The sequence below is a fragment of the Callithrix jacchus genome, chromosome 11 (assembly GCF_049354715.1).
Source record: "Callithrix jacchus isolate 240 chromosome 11, calJac240_pri, whole genome shotgun sequence".
Classification (NCBI taxonomy): domain Eukaryota; kingdom Metazoa; phylum Chordata; class Mammalia; order Primates; family Cebidae; genus Callithrix; species Callithrix jacchus.
The window spans coordinates 61,831,332-61,848,576 of record NC_133512.1 but is presented as its reverse complement, the minus strand read 5'-3'; the positions used below and the strand labels follow the sequence as shown (position 1 = coordinate 61,848,576).

General features: G+C 35.7%; 1 protein-coding gene across 15 annotated transcripts in view; it reads left to right on the top strand.

Annotated features, from left to right (window-relative positions):
- The window catches only part of DBF4 (DBF4-CDC7 kinase regulatory subunit), a 37,486-nt gene extending 20,600 nt beyond the window's left edge, over nt 1-16,886 (top strand). For 8 of the 15 annotated variants that reach the window (XM_035253916.3, XM_078342942.1, XM_078342943.1 and 5 more), the window contains 6 exons: nt 4,712-4,748; nt 6,084-6,129; nt 8,696-8,824; nt 9,273-9,387; nt 12,805-12,929; nt 15,707-16,886. In XM_035253916.3, coding sequence (XP_035109807.3) covers nt 8,730-8,824; nt 9,273-9,387; nt 12,805-12,929; nt 15,707-16,679 — 1,308 coding nt within the window. In that variant the 5' untranslated portion in view covers nt 4,712-4,748; nt 6,084-6,129; nt 8,696-8,729 and the 3' untranslated portion in view covers nt 16,680-16,886. The remainder of the gene's footprint in view (nt 1-4,711; nt 4,749-6,083; nt 6,130-8,695; nt 8,825-9,272; nt 9,388-12,804; nt 12,930-15,706) is intronic. The other 7 variants (XM_078342944.1, XM_078342934.1, XM_078342938.1 and 4 more) reach the window with 2 other exon arrangements.
- Nucleotides 16,887-17,245: the final 359 nt, after the last annotated feature.

The following is a 17,245-nucleotide window of genomic DNA, read 5'->3' as shown; positions in this document are numbered from 1 at the left end:
CCTATGGAACCAAAAGAGAGCCCGCATAGCCAAGACAATCCTAAGCAAAAGAACAAAGCTGGAGGCATCACACTATCTGATTTGAAACTATACTACAAGCCTACAGTAATCAAAACAGCATTGTACTGGTACCAAAAGAGAGATATAGACCAATGGAACAGAACAGAGGCCTCAGAGGCAATGCCACACATCTACACCCATCTGATCTTTGACAAATCTGACAAAAACAAACAATGGGGAAAGGATTTCCTGTTTAAGAAATATTGGAAAAACTGGCTAGCCATGTGCAGAAAGCACAAAGGACCCCTTCCTGACACCTTACACTAAAATTAACTCCAGATGGATTAAAGACTTAACCTAATACTCTAAAAACCCTAGTAGAAAGCCTAGTAGGCAATAGGCAAGGACTTCATGACTAAAACACCAAAAGCGTTGGCAACAAAAGCCAAAATAGACAAATGGGATCTAATTAAACTCCAGAGCTTCTGTGCAGTAAAAGAAACAATCATCAGAGTGAATCGGCAACCAACAGAATGGGAAAAAATTTTTGCAATCTACCCATCGGACAAAGGCCAATATCCAGAATCTGCAAAGAACAAAAAGAAATTTACAAGATAAAAGATAAACCCATTCAGAAGTGGGCAAAGGACCTGAACAGACACTTTTCAAAAGTAGACATATATGAGGCCAACTGGTCATTAGAGAAATGCAAATCAAAACCACATTGAGATACTATCTTATGCCAGTTATGATGGCAATCATTAAAAAATACAGAGACAACAGATGCTGGAAGGGATGTGGAGGAATAGGAGCACTTATACACTGTTGGTGCAAGTTTTAATTCAGCCATTGTGGAAGACAGTGTGGCAATTCCTCAAGGATCTAGAAATTCCATTTGACCCAGCAATCCCATTACTGGGTGTATATCTAAAGGATTATAAATCATTCTATTATAAGGACATATGCACACGTATGTTCATTGCAGCACTGTTTACAATAGCAAAGACCTGGAATCAACCCACGTGCTCATCAGTGATAGACTGGACAAGGGAAATATGGCACATGTACACCATGGAATACTATGCAGCCATCAACAACGATGAGTTTGTATCCTTTGTAGGGACATGGATGAACCTGGAAACCATCATTCTTAGCAAACTTACACAAGAACAGAAAAGCAAACACTGCATTTTCCACTCATGGGTGGGTGTTGAACAATGAGAACACATGGACACAGGTAGGGAGCATCACATACTGGGGTCTCTTGCAGGGGAATAGGGGTGGGATGGGGGGGTTAGAGGGATTGGGGAGGGATAACATGGGAAGAAATGCCAGATACAGGTGACTGGGGAAAGGAGGCAGCAAACCACATTGCCATATATGTACCTATGCAACAATCCTGCATGTTCTGCACATATACCCCAGAACCTAAAGTCCAATAAAAAATATGTATATTTATATATATTTATTTACATATGTAAAATATATGTATTTTAAATCTTCCATGTTTATCCCTCCATTCCCTTAAACTCATGATAACTACTGAAAGCCTATTGTTGGATGTGTACACATTTAATATTTTTTTGTCTTTCTGGTGAATTGACCCTTTTATCCTCTATAATGCTCTCTTCTGTCCCTGTTAATTCTTGTATTGAAGTATACTCTCCGATGTAAGGCACTCCGGCTTTATTTTTGTTAGTATTTACATAGCATTTTTTGCAGTCTTTTGCATTTAACATACATATATATTTAAAATGGACTTTTTGCAGATGGTGTCTTTTTCATCAAATTTGGCAATCTGTCTTTTAATTTGGTATGTTTAAGTGAATTTTGTTTAATGTAATTATTGATACTGGCTTTAGGTCTACCAGCTTACTGTTTGTTTTCTGTTGATTCCCTCTGTATTTTATTCTTCTGTTTTCCCCTTTCCTAACTTCGAGATTGATCTACTGGCTTTTTAACTCTCTTTGTTTTTGTTGTTTTATTTTAGTGGTTTCTATAGGATTTATAATATACATGCATGAACTTTCACAATCTATCTTGAATTAATATTTGCTTTCTTCAGATAAAATGTAGAAACCTTAAATATTCAAGCCCTTTTGCCTTCCCCACCAACCTTTATGTCATAATGTTTATTACATCTTCTTATAATGAAAATGTCACCAGACAATGTTAAACTTTTTGCTTGAAAGGTCGTATTATAGGGCCAGGCCTGATGGCTCACACCTGTAATCCCAGCACTTTGGGAGGCCAAGGTGGGTGGATCACTTGAGGTCAGGAGTTTGAGACCAGCCTGGGCAATATGGCAAACCCCATCGCTACAAAAAAAAGAAATATATATATATAAATTAGCCAAGCATGGTGGTATATGCCTGCAGTCCCAGCTACTTGGGAGGCTGAGGTGAGATGATGGCCTGAGCCCTAGAGGTGGAGGCTGCAGTGAGGCAAGCTCACACCACTGCTTGCAACAGAGCAAGACTCCTGTCTCAGGGAAGAAAGAGAATAAAAGAAAAAAAGTCGTATTTTAAAGAAAGTAACAGGAGAAAAATAGTCGTATTTACCCAGATGTTAACCTTCCCATTATTCTTCCTTCATTCCTGAAATTACAGGGTTCGGATATATCCCTTTAGCCATTTTGCATGTTTTAGAGCAATTCTGGTGGCACAAGGAATTCTCTTAGAATCCTTCATGTAATCAATCATTACTTGAAAAAGAATCATGAATTGACAGTTTTTTGTTTCAGCACTTCTGCCCTAAAATTGTCTTCTGATCTCTATGGATTCTGATGAGAAATCTTTAGTTGTTCAAGTTAGTATTCACTTATACATACTGTATCATTTTTCTCTGGCTGCTTTTAAGAATTTTTTTTTATCTTTGGTTTCAGAAGTTTGATTGTGCCTACACATGGTTTACTTTGAAATTATTCTGTTTGCAGTTTACTCAGCTTATTGATTGCATAAATTTATGTTTGAAAGTTTTCAGCTATTATTTTGTTAATTTTTTTTTTTTCTAAACCACTCTCTTCCCTCTTTCCACCACTCCAGTTGACAGTAAAGTTAGATATCTTGTTATTCCACAGGTCCCTGTAGCTGTGTTCCTTTTTTTCTTAGTCTTTTTTTTATTCCTCTTTCCTTCCAATTGGAGATTTCTGTTCATTTGTCTTCAAGTTCACTAATATTTCACTGTGTCATCTATGTTCTGCTATTGAACTTACCCAGTGAATTTTGTATCCCAGATGATATATTTTTCAGCTTTATTATTTCTGGTTGGTTCCTATTTGTAGTTTTTCTCCTGAGAACTTGTCTCTTTCCATTCATCTTAAATGTGTTCACCTTTACCTTTAAAGTCTTTTTCTGATAATTATAGTATCCAGAACATGTTGGGGTTGCCATTTGATTATCCTTTTCTCTCAAAAATTGATCATGTTTTTCTGGTCATTCAAATGTCAAATTTAAGTTTTGACTGGACATTGTAAATGTTGTGTAGGTTCTAGATCTATTCTGAACCTATTTAGCAGTCACTGTCTGCTAAAACAATAGCAAAAACAAAATCGGCTTTCTCCAGACTATCAGAGTAGATCTAGAACCTACACAACACAACATTTTTTAATTTTTGTGGGTGGTGGTTCTAATCTCAGTTTCAGTTTTCAAAGCCGTTGCTATGCTGCTTTGGGTCTGTCCTTAGCATGTGCAGCTTTGAATTAAGCCCTGTACTTGTGTGGATTTATACAGGGAATGGATCCCTTTCTAACTTGATCTCTATGATTAATCTCCAGCTCACAGTGGCCTCTTTACCAGGTCTTAGTCAGAAAGTGAAGGTTTCTCAATGTTAGCTTAAGCTTGTGCTACCTTTACAACCTTAGCTTCCTGTTTGGGGCCCACCCTCAGAGCAGAATTGTGGGAGAAAAGAAATAAAGAATATAGGGATTCTTGTGGTATTTTTGGACTACTAGAACTTTATTCCTGGTTCTTCCAGACAGAAAGATAAGGTTTGTATAGAAGTTTCAGCTGCTGTCTCTGCCACTGCTGCTAACTCCAAGACTGATGGTTCCAGTTTTGACTTCTTTCCACAATCTACATGCTTATTTTTTTCCCCAATCTTCAGGTAGTTGCTTATTCAGTGTTGTCCAGAATTTTTACTTGTTATCAGTAGAACTGATTACCATCTTGGACGTATTGAATCTTTGCCTAAATTGACAGACTAGTAAATGTTGACTAGTTTCTTTCTTCAGTTTAATACAAAGATTTTGCTGAATTAAGGCATAAAAATAGGCTCCTGCTCAACTCATTGGGAGGCTGAGACAGGAGAATTACTTGAAACCAGGAAGCAGAGATTGCTTCAGCCTGGTTGACGAAGCAAGGCTCCATCTCAAAAAACAAAAAGACTTTTTAAAAACGTATTTCACTACCTACCTTTTCATTATTGGTTGATTTCTTTTTAAGAAGTCCAAATCAATTATAGTTAGAATGCATGGTACTTGGGTGTATGTATTGTAAAACAGTTTTAGTTACTGAATTCTACTCTAGTGGTTACAATCTTTAGTTCTTGAAGGATTGTTGTTTAATGTCTGAGGTTTTTTTTTTAACAAAGCAAGAATAATCCTTGATATAGTACTTTTCTGCATGATTTTTTTTATCTTGAGGATATTGAGCAGTTGGATTTGCTCTTTTAACTGTCCTTTAAAACCCAATCTTTTCGCTATTTTTTTTAGGGGAAAAGAGTTGGTACCGGTGCACAAAAAACAAGAAGTAAGTATCTTGATATTTTTAAGTATATTTGCTTTGCTTTTGAAAAATCATAAAAGATCTTCTAAACTCATGTAAACCACCCTCTAAATGATTTATTCAGGGCTTTCTTGGTCTTTTTTAGAATGTAGATCCTTAGTGAAGTTTGGTGAAGCCTGTGGACCACATTCTCAGAATAGTGTTTAAAAATTTCTTTTTAATCATTAGACTACCAAGAAAATGAATTACATTAAAATTTAGTTATGAAAATGGTTTTTAATTATGAAAGAGTGATAACTTGCTTTTTTTTTTTTGGACGGAGTTTTGCTCTTATGTCCCAGGCTATAGTGCAGTGGCGCAATCTCGGCTCACTTCAACCCTCCCCCTTCCGGGTTCAAGCGATTCTCCTGCCTCAGCCTCCCAAGTAGCTGGGATTATAGGCAGGTGCCACCATGCCCAGCTAATTTTTTGTACTTTTAGTAGAGACAGGGTTTCTCCATGTTGGTCAGGCTGGTCTCAAACTCCCAACCTCAGGTGATTCGCCCACCTCAGCCTCCCAAAGTGCTGGGATTACAGGCATGAGCCACTGTACCCAACCTTGCTTTTTATTACATAGAACAGATTATAGCAGTGAATCTAATTGCTACTGTCATTTGAATTAATAAGCATAAAAAATGCTTTGCGATGTCTGTTTAGTTCATAACTGATATGAAAATTTGGGCTGTTTCTATTAGTACCAAAGTTGCTTTTTTTGAGAGGGAGTCTTGCTCTGTTGCCAGCCTGGAGTGCAGTGGCACAATCTCAGCTTACTGCAACCTTCACCTCCCAGGTTCAAGCGATTCTCCTGCCTCAGCCTCCCGAATAGCTGGGATTACCCGCATCCACCACCATACCAGCTCATTTTTGTGTTTTTAGTAGAGACGCGGTTTCACCATGTTGGGCAGGATGGTCTCAATCTCCTGACCTTGTGATTCACTCTCCTCGGCCTCCCAAAGTGCTGGGATTACAGGCGTGAGCCACCACGCCCAGTGATTTGTCACATTTATAACTGGAGGAAATGCTAAATTTCAGTTTGTGGTCAGTGAAAATAATAGTGTAGTTTTTCTCCTGTTCTAATTTATGACCCTCCTGAATCGTATTCATATGAGGGTTTCATTTAGTTTAAGACTCTGAGAACATAGAGAGATCTTCTGTTATTTTTGGACATGAGGTGGTAATGGAAGTACCTCATCTGAGGCTTACAACTTTAAAATGGATATATAGATTTTTTGTTTGGGAGGGTTTTGTTTTGCCATAATTGCTTTATTTTTTAAAATTCCTGTATTTGCAAGTAACTAATATGTTTTTTATATTCTTAAGCAGGAAGACTCAAAAAGCCTTTTGTAAAAGTAGAAGATATCAGCCAGTAAGTATCTTAAGTCCAGTCTGTGTGATTTAAGTGCAGAACTAAAGGGGAAGATTACCTAACTAATTAGGCTAGCTCGATTACTACTGTTAGGTTCCTTTGTGTTTGATTTATATTATACTAAAGTGCCTGCGGCACAAGTTATCTAACGTAGCATGAATTCATTTGTGCTGAAAGACTAAATTTGGTTTCAGTATGTTGTGGATGTCTCTGAAATAGCTGGCTTAGAAAAATCATGATGACATTTTTTAGTATTTAAAGTAATTCTATGGCTAAATGCAGTACCAATACTTAAAGATTACTCCTGCATTTGTGAAAAAGAAATTATTAGATGCTATTTAGAAATAGAAAATCTAAGTATAACATCTAACACAGTTGATTTCCAAAACTCACTCTGAAGTATTTTAGGATAATCTTGTTGTTGTTCGTTTTGATTTTTGGAGATGGAGTCTCACTCTGTCACCCAGGCTGGAGTCCAGTAGCATAATTCATTGCAGCCTCTGCCCCAACAAGTTCAAGCAATTTTCCTGCTTCCACCTCCCAGGTAGCTGGGATTACAGGTGCATACCACCATGCCCAACTAATTTTTGTATTTTTAGTAGAAATGAGGTTTCACCATGTTGCCCAGGCTGGTCTCTAACTCCTGATCTCATGTGACCCTCCAGCCTCAGCCTCCCAAAGTGCCGGGATTACAGGTGTGAGCCACCATGCCCAGCCATATAGGATAATCTTAATGAAGACTGTAGATATAAATAGGCCTGCTGTGAGAGAATTAGGTTACTTTCTTTTTTCTTTCCATTTACTTATTTAGATGTGTGGTTAATTCTCTTGGGTACTCACACTGAGGTTACAAAAATTGTACTGAAAGCTGCTTTTTATGAAATGTGTTGCTATGAAGAAAAAGTGCAATTGAAAAGGAGGCCTAGAGAAGACACTAGTACACAAAAGGATATCCCATGTTCATGAACTGGAAGACATAATATTTTTAAGATGTTAATATCACCCAAAGTGACCTGCAGATTCAGTGCATTCCCTGTCAAAAATCAAAAGATGTTTTTTGCAGAAATAATAAAAATGTTTCCTAGAATTCATATGGAATCACAACAGATGTCACATACCCAAGACAGTCGTTAAAAAGAACAGCAAAGTAGGACTTACACAATTCCTGACTTCAAAACTTACTATAATGCTATAGTAATCAGAACAATTTGGTACTGGAATAAAGACATATAAACCAATGGAATAGAATAGAGAGACTATAAATAAGCCATCACACCTATGGGAAAATGATTTTCAGCAATGGTAGGAAGATCATCTAATGGAGAAAGGACAGTCTTTTTAACAGTGTTGAGAAAACTAGATATACACATGCAAAAGAATGGCATTAGACTCCTACCTTACATCATATGCAAAAATTAACTCAAAATGGACCAAAGACCTAAAATGATAAAACTCTTGGAAGAGAACATAGGGGAAAAACTTCATGGCATTGGATTTTTAGTGCTTTATTGGATATGACACCAAAAATACAGACAAAAGGTAAAGTAATCAAATTGGTCTATATCAAAAATACAAAATTTCTGTGCCTAAAGAGATATAACAGTAAAAAGGCAACCCAAAGAATGGAAGACGATACTGCAAATCATATATCTTTTTTTTTTTCAGCTTTTTCAGGTTGAAGAAGTCATATATCTAATAAAGGTGTTAATATTTGGAATATATAAAGAATTACAACTCAACAACATAAAACAACCCAATTTTTAAAATGAGCAAAGTACTGAATAGACATTTCTCCAGAGATGATATTCAAATAGCCAATAAGCTTATGAAAAGATGCTCAATATTGCTAATCATTAGGGAATTGCAAATCTAAACTACAATGAGATACCACTTTACATTATTTACGATGGCTCCTATTAAAAAGTCCACAGCAGCCAAAAAGTGAAAGTTAACCAAGCCCATCAGCAAAGAAATAGATAAACAATATGTGGAATATGTGTGCACACAGTCAATGGAATATTACTCATCCTTAAAAAGGAAAGAAATTCTGACACATGCAACATGGATAAACCTTTGGACATTATGCTAAGTGAAATAAGAGGAAAAATACTACATAATCCCACTCATGAAGCACCTACATTAGTCAAATAAATAGCAGGAAGTAGAATGGTGGTTGTTAGGAGCTACAGAGAAAAAGGATGGTTGGGAAGTTACTGTTTGATGGGAACAGAGTTTCAGATTTTGCAAGATGAAAATACATCATCATGCAAAAGATGACCAATAGCAGTGATGGTACCCCACAGCATTATGAATACTTAATCCTACTGAATTGTACACTTAAAATAGTTAAGGTAGTAAATTTTATGTGTATTTTGTCACAGTTTTAAAAATGTGTAAATGTTAAAAATATTAGGCCTAGAAATTGGATTTTTGAAGGGGGAAGCCTAAATGATTTCTGTTGTTTATTTCAGATTCCACTGAATGAGGTGATTTTGAAATATAAAACTTTAAAATTTGTTTTCTTTCATCATAAAGAATCTCATGTATTTTGTCTATTTTTTTTTAGACTTTATAGGCCATTTTATCTTCAGCTGACCAATATGCCTTTTATAAATTATTCTATTCCGAAGCCCTGCTGTCCATTTGATGTAGAAAAGCCATCTAGTATGCAAAAGCAAACTCAGGTGAAACTAAGGTTTGTTTGAATCTTTACTTCTAGATGGAATATTCAGAATGTCATCTCAATTGTTCTTTATAAAGATTTGAAATAGTTTGGTTTATGCCATAGTGGTTGTTTGTGTTTGTAATTACTATTCTGATTACTTTTCCCTCTGTATATTTTTAATCTCTCTACACTAGATTTGAATTCTGAATCTGTTTAGATGGAGGTAGGGAGGGCCTTAAAATATTTGTAAATAATGAAAATGTGTAGTTTATCTTGAATGACTGAAATATTCTCAAACTATTTTTTAAATCTTAGTTTGCTTCTTAACATATTATAAAGAAATATGATTAAAAGTACTTGCTGATATAAGTCTCTGTAAATTATGCAGATTCTGTGTGTGATAGTTTAGGACAAAAATTTTTAAAAGTTATTCCTTAGGTTAAGCAGTTAATTCTTTACCATGTATTTCTGTCATCAGAATCCAAACGGATGGCGATAAATATGGTGGAACCTCAGTTCAACTCCAGTTGAAAGAGAAGAAGAAAAAAGGATATTGTGAATGTTGCTTGCAGAAATATGAGGATCTAGAAACTGTAAATGTGATTTTATATTTTAGGAACTTGTTTCAAAAACTGTAATACTTGTGTTTTAAATTTTAGCTTGTTCTGATGGAGATTTTTTACATTTTAAGAACTCAAGGGGGAAATGAGTATTGAAAATTACTTTTACTCAACAAATACTTACTAAGTACTACATACTGATCACCACTCTGGGCAAGCAGCATTGAACAAAACAGACTTAATTTCTTACCCTTGTGAAGATTATATTCTGTGGGATGAGGATTGGGTAGTGGTGGAGATAATAAAAAGGATAGAGAGAATATTAGATCAGTGCTATGAAAAAACATAACATAGGAATGGGCATGTTGGTATTTAACCTAGACAAGGAACACCTAACTGATGAGGTGACATTTGAGATCTGAGAGAAGTGAAGTAATGAGACCTGGATAGTGAGATAAAGAAGTGCAAAAGTCCCAATTTAAAATGATTGATGAGATCAAGGAATAGATATTGATGGTCCAAACTAAGTCGTAGTAGAAATGCTGAAACATGGTCAGATTGTGAATATGTTTTAAAGGTGGGACCAAGAAGATTTGCCAATGGATTGGATGTTGCAAGCAAGGGAAAATGGTAGTCCAATGGTTACTATAGGATTTTGAACCTGAGCAATTTTTTAAAAAGCCTCATTTATAATGAGAAGAGGAGTTGAAAGAAGTAAAGACAGTTCATTGAGGTAGGAGAAAGAAATGGAAGAGTTGGAAAGAGTATATAGGATGAGGATGGGGAAAATACTATAGTTTGTAAACTGATTAAAAGAGCAGCACCTATGGATTCAAGCTGCCCAGGTTTGAATGCTGGCTTCTTGTCTATGTGACCTTGGACAGTGTTTGGCACATAGTAAGTGCTTATTGTTAGCTGTTACTTGAATTTTTTAAGTAGTAGATAGGTTTGTTTTGGTGTTTGGTTTGGTTTTGGTAAAAGATGGAGGGAAACTTAAGGAGAAAGAATAATACTTGAACATACCTGTCTTCAGACTCTGAATTGAAGTTTGTTTTATAAACCAAAATATATTAGCGTTTTGTGGTAGTTTTTGTTTTTTTGTAATAAATGAGAAAACTATAGTTAGTCTAAAATTGCTTTTAATCAGAAGCTAAAGTATCTCAGAAATATTTTCCCTTCCTGAAAATCATTTTGAAAATTAAAATTACGTGTTGGTCCAGAAGTTTTACTTTGCTGGTATAGCAACAAAATAACCCGGGAGGCGGAGGTTGCGGTGAGCCGAGATCGCGCCATTGCACTCGAGCCTGGGTAACAAGAGCGAAACTCCGTCTCAAAAAAAAAAAAAAAAAAATCTGGAATGGATACTTAATTTGGTGCTCAGAAAATGTCGAGGCTGAAAAATGAAAAAAAATGTTCACTGGTTGCCACAAAGAAGGAAAATTAGTGAACACAGAGGTTGGGATTGAAATTTAAGATCATGTTTTTACAGTTTTCATTTGTATGTTTCTAAGCTGCCAAGAGTAAAGAAATTTTTTTTGAACGTTAGGTTTCACAGTGATTCAATTAACAAATACGTTTGAATACTGGAGATAAAGTAACAAATAAGGTGACATCCCTACCCTTATACACCTTATGGTCTGGCAAAGTACATAGATAGAAAATACGAATTTGCAAATGTGATGACTGTCACAAAAGTAAAGTATGAAGTGCAATGGGAATAAATAATGAGGTTACTTAAAGCAGAATGAGGGTCCCAAAAGGCCCAACTGAGCACAAGTGACTTCTAAATTAAGACTTTAAGGATGAATAAGAAGAACTTAATGGAAATTAGAGGGAACTAAATAAAAGTTGGAAATTTTCCTTCCTAGAACATTGGTAGACTGAATCAGAGCTTACAAATGTGATGTTTCCTTTTAAACTTAAATAATTGCTCATTTTTATTGCTGGGCATATATAATTTGTGTATGGTAAAGCTTGCAAGTAAGGAAGAAATACATGGGTGTTCTAGGATGCATTGTGTTTTTTTGAGACCAGTGGAGATGTTTTTAGAATTGTAATCAAATCATCAAAATGTAAAACTGCATGAAACTAGGGATACAGAAATTAGATCTTTCCTGATCATCTGGAGGCAAGCTTCTAAGTACAATTCCCTGATCAGCTGATAGACAAATGATAGAGTTGGGCTGGAGATTCCACCTATTCGAAAGGAACTTTGTTCCTATGAATTTTATCTCTCACTATGCTGTGAACATGTTTACTTTTGTTTTTTACCTTTTTTTTTTTTTTTTTGAAATGGAGTCTTGCTCTCTCACCTAGGCTGGAGTACAGTGGTGTAGTCTCAGCTCACTGTAACCTCTGCCTCCCAGGTTCCAGAGGTTCTCCTGCCTCAGCACCCCCAGTAGCTGGGAATACAGGCATGGGCTAATTTTTGTATTTTTATTAGTGACTGGATTTCACCATGTTGGCCAGGCTGGGGTCTCAAACTCTTGACTTCAAGTGATCTGCCCTTTTCGGCCTCCCAGAGTGCTGGGATCACAGGCGTGAGCCACCGCGCCTGGCAGTTTTGGTTCTTAAGAATAAGAGAATAACTTCTGTATACTCTGTTATGAGCACTGGGTAATTGAAATCATTTGTTTTGTTGTTCATTTTCAAATGTGTTCTTTAATTATGAATCTTGGCTTTTTTAATACTTCATAGTACTTAATGTGGTTCCTGTGTTTAATCTACTTTCTGGATTCTTGTATGTTAACTTATATGTAATTAATTTTCTATAAGTCCTGCCTTACTTAGTGGTAACTGCCTAAAGACAAAGTAATAGAGGGAAGTGTGTTTTCCAAAATGTTACTGTTGTGTCTCTCCATCTGTATCTTCCTTTTTCTTTGAGATGGAGTCTCACTCTGTTGCCCTGGCTAGAGTGCAGTGGTGCCATCTCAGCTCACTGCAACCTCTGCCTCCAGGGTTTAAGCGTTTCCCCTGCCTCAGCCTTGTGAGTAGCTGGTACTACAGGCACGTGCCCCCCACACCTGGCTGATTTTTTTTTTTTTTTAGTAGAGGCGGGGTTTCACCATGTTGGCCAAGCTGGTCTTGAACTCCTGACCTCTGGTGATTTGCTAGCCTCGGCCTCCCAAAGTGCTGGGATTACAGGCATGAGCCACTGTGCCCAACCTGTGTTTTTGTTTTCTGACATAGTTCATTCTTTTTAGTTCCATTGTAGCTACAAATTAGTACTTGTCTTTTCTCACTGAAGACTAAAAACCAAAGTAGTTTTACTGGTTTCTCAGAAGTGACTTTTATTTTAAACATCTTTTGAAGTCAGTAAAGATATTATCTTTGGAGTAGTTATTGGAAACCTAATTTTAGGGGCATGAGAATGTTAAAAAACCTTAATAAAATGGCATCTCTTGGTTTTAAAATACAATTTTTTAATACATGTTTTTAATTTTGTTTTAGCACCTTCTAAGTGAGCAACACAGAAACTTTGCACAGAGTAACCGGTATCAAGTTGTTGATGATATTGTATCTAAGTTAGTTTTTGACTTTGTGGAATATGAAAAGGACACACCTAAAAAGAAAAGGTAATTAGTGCTATCAACCTAAATTTTAAATTATAGTAGAAGGCTGGGCGTGGTGGCTTATGCTTGTAATCCCAGCACTTTGGGAGGATCACCTGAGGTCAGGAGTTGGAGACCAGCCTGGCCAACATGGCGAAACCCTGTCTCTACTTAAAAAAAAAAAAAATACAGAAATTAGCCGGGTGTGGTGGTGCACACCTGTAATCCCAGCTACTTGGGAGGCTGAGGCAGGATAATCCCTTGAATCTGGGAGGTAGAGGTTGCAGTGCTCCAGCCTGGGTGATAGTGAGACTCCATCTCAAAAATAAATACATACATAAATAAAACAAATTATACTAGAATATTAAACTATTTTATTAAACTAAAAATAAACACAGTATGCCTGTTCTTAGAAGGAATATGTATTTTCAGGATGTAAATATGGTTAAAAACCAGTAACTTCTTCCCTTCCCTTTTTCCCTACTATCAAAGATGCTTACCTTAGACTACTTTTACTTCCATTGTTTTTAAGTTTTCTTTTTATCTAAAATTTTTTCTTTTTTAAATTTTTTGTTTAATTTTGAGACAGAGTCTCGCTGTATCACCCAGGCTGGACTGCTGTTGCATTCTCTCGGCTCACTGCAACTTCTGCCTCTGAGGTACAAGAGATTCTCGTGTCTCAACCTCTTGAGTAATTGGGTTTACAGGCATATGCCACTACACCCCACTAATTAGTCTCATTCTTGACATTGTAGTTTAGAAGGAGTTGATGGACTTTTCCCATAAAGAGCCAGATATTTGATATTTTAGGTTTTGTGAGCCATAAGATCTCTGTTGCAACTAATTAGCTTCTTTATTTTACAATGGATATGGCTGTATTTTGATACAATTTTATTTGGAAAAATAGACTGTAGTCTAGATTTTGGCAACAGACTATATAGTTCATCAACTCCTGTTATAGAACCATAAAGTTTAACGTTTATTCGGACTAAAAAGTTTTATCAAACTTTTAGGTAATATTAAGGAGTTTTAAGAAACCTTCCTCCACTTGCCTCTTAGGTCTTTATACTTTCACGAAATATCTTTACCTAACCCTTATGATGGGTATATTTACTGAAGATACCGACAGGACTTTTAAGTGTGAATACAGTACTGCCCAGTGTACCCTGACTGTGTGTGGACAAAAATTATCCTGATCAGATTATTCCCATAAACTTACAAAGAAATGCTTTTGTATGAATATACCCTAGAGGTGGTGATAACTCATTAAGTTAGTCTTTATTTTTAGAGTACTCTTACTTAAGGCATAAAGAAGATTAGAAATGTGATACCCAGATACAGCTTCTGAAAATTAACTAGAAAGTTTTTTGACTTCAGGTAGAAGAGTTCTTAAATCCCAAATTTCTGTGACATTCAGAATAGTTTCATGACTGACTTAATATGGATTTGAAGAGGAGGTATATTTCCAACTATTAAAACTATGTGAGCTGTGGCTGGGCGCGGTGGCTCACACCTGTAGTCCCAGCGCTTTGAGAGGCTGAAGCAGGCAGATCACTTGAAGCCAGGAGTTCCAGACCAGCCTGGCCATCATGGTGAAAGCCCATTTCTACTGAAAAAAAATTAGTGGTGACACATGCTTGTAATCCCAGCTATTCAGGAGTCTGAGGCACAAAAATCACTTGAACCTGAGAAGTGGAGGTTGCAGTGAGCTGAGATCAGGCCACTGCACTCTAGCCTGGGTTACAGAGAGACTCTTTCTCACAAAACGAAACAAAACAAAATTACATGGGCTACTCCAAAAATGTATAATTCTCTAAAAACTCTGTAGCAAAATTCTGAACTAGTCATTTATGATTATAATTTATAAACTGGTTGTTCCTTAATATGTCTTATTTTTATGTGCACTAATTTTACTTCTGTGGGCAAGTCTCCTAAACATCTTGGACTAAAAAGCCATGTTAGATTCGTTTTCATTTTTGTACATTTTTTTATTGCCCGTTTGTTGAAAGAGAATTGTAAGTAAGTGTATAAACAAGATAAATATAAAAGAACATTCTGGTTGAAGGGGCAGGAACAATTGTATATTTCTCACAGTTAATCTGTGACATTCAGAACATAAAATGTAATTGGTGAGCTATTAACTTTTTCTCTAATTGTATGTTATTTAGGCTTGTCTAACACAAACTGGCATTTCAGGGATATCAAGATGCTCTATGAAGAAAAGAATTTTAGGCCAAATATGTGTGAAGCTTTGTCACCTTTGAAAGTATAAAGATACTGAGTTGCTAGCTCACTTTGACATTAAATATTCTTAAATGTAAATTCAAAATAATTGTTTTTGCCATAGATTTCCCAGTAAATACTTATTCTCTAAATTGCAGAGTAACATGTGTGTTAATATAATTCAAAGCACAGAAGTTACAAAAGTGTTCAGAATAATGACAGCAAAATTAGGAGTAGGCTCAAATCCCTTTACTATTATCTTTCTTTCGTTTACGAGGTTAAAGTAATTTAAATGCCAAAATTCAGGATATTGGTTATCTCTGGGAGGGAGGCAAAGAATGTAGAAGAGAAGAGGGGTACACTAGAGTTTTCACCTACATATGAAACGTTGTATTATTTTAAAAACAGCTCAAGTATATTTTGCAAAATGTTAAGATGATTGTATTTTTTGTAATATTTTCTAAGTTAAATAGGTTTCTTAAAGATTATACAAATACAATGTTTTTACTGATTTAATTTCTAACTAAGGAATTTATTTTGATAGCAATTAATATTTTTCCTTTATTTTTCCTATCAAGAATAAAATACAGTGTTCGATCCCTTTCTCCTGTTTCTGCAAATGCCCTGAAAAAGACTGAACAAAAAGAAAACGTGGAATTGCAACATACTTCTCAGAAAGATTGCTGGAGAGATGATATACAGGCAATGGAGCAGAATTTCCTATATAAAGAGACCCAGAAAACAGAAAAAAAGCCTGTGTTTATTTCAGAGCCCAACCCCCACCCTTCAAATGAATTGAGAGGGCTTCATGAGAAAATGACCAATAAATGTTCTATGTTAAATACAGCTGAAAATGACATAAGACAGAATTTTACACAGCTACCTCTACATAAAAACAAACAGGAATGCATTCTTGACATTTCTGGACACACATTAAGTGAAAATGACTTGGAAGTACTAAGGGTAGATCACGATCAATGTAACGTACAGGCATCTGCACATGTTTCTGACTTCAGTATAGATAGTACATCTCAACCAAAACAAAACTCAGATACTTTGCTTTTTCCAGCAAAGGATCTCATGGAAAAGGACCTTCATTCAATATTTGCTCATGATTCTTGTCTGATAACAATAAACAGTTCACAAGAGCACCTAACTGTTCAGGCAAAGGCTCCATCCCATACTTCTCCTGAGGAACCCAATAAATGTGACATCAAGAATACGGATAGTTTACCTTCTGGTAGAATACGTAGAAAAGTGAAAATATTATTAGGACGAAATAGAAAAGAAAATCTGGAAGCAAATGCTGAATTTGATAAAAGAACTGAACTTATTACCCAAGAAGAAAACAGAATTTGTAGTTCACCGGTACAGTCTTTACTAGACTTGTTTCAGACTAGTGAAGAGAAATCAGAATTTTTGGGTTTCACAAGCTACACTGAAAACAGTAGTATATGCAACGTTTTAGATATTTGGGAAGAGGAAAATTCAGATAACCTGTTGACAGTGTTTTTCTCTTCACCTTCAACTTCTACATTTACTGGCTTTTAGACTTTAAAAAATGCATACTTTTCAGAAGCGATAAGGATCATATTCTTGAAATTTTTATAAGTATATATGGAAATTCTTAGAATTTTTTTTTTACCAACCTTGTTTATAGAACCAAATGTAAATATTAAGTAATGTTTAGAGTTTACAGAATTGAATGCCTGTTACAGAAAAATTACAGAATAAACTTGTGACTGGTGTTTTGCATAATATGTATGTTCACAATTGTTTCCTGAGATTTACAGTGAATAATAATTTGCTTTGTCACTGAAAACCAGTACCAAGTGAAATTTGGGGAATATCAAATTTAGCATTATGCATTTGGATATTCTAATTGTGTCTGTTGTAAATTTAAAAAGATTCTCAGGATATCATGACATTGCCTTGAAAATCCTAAATTCCATACAGAATGAGAAATATATTTCTTTGTTTGAATTCTGGAAATCATCAGAAATATTGACACTTGAGGAAAACTGGTGGACTATGCTAGTATTTTGGGACTGAGTAATTATGTGTAGGGGTAACTAGAAGCCATGAAGGAAAGACTTAACCAGGCTTTATATTATATT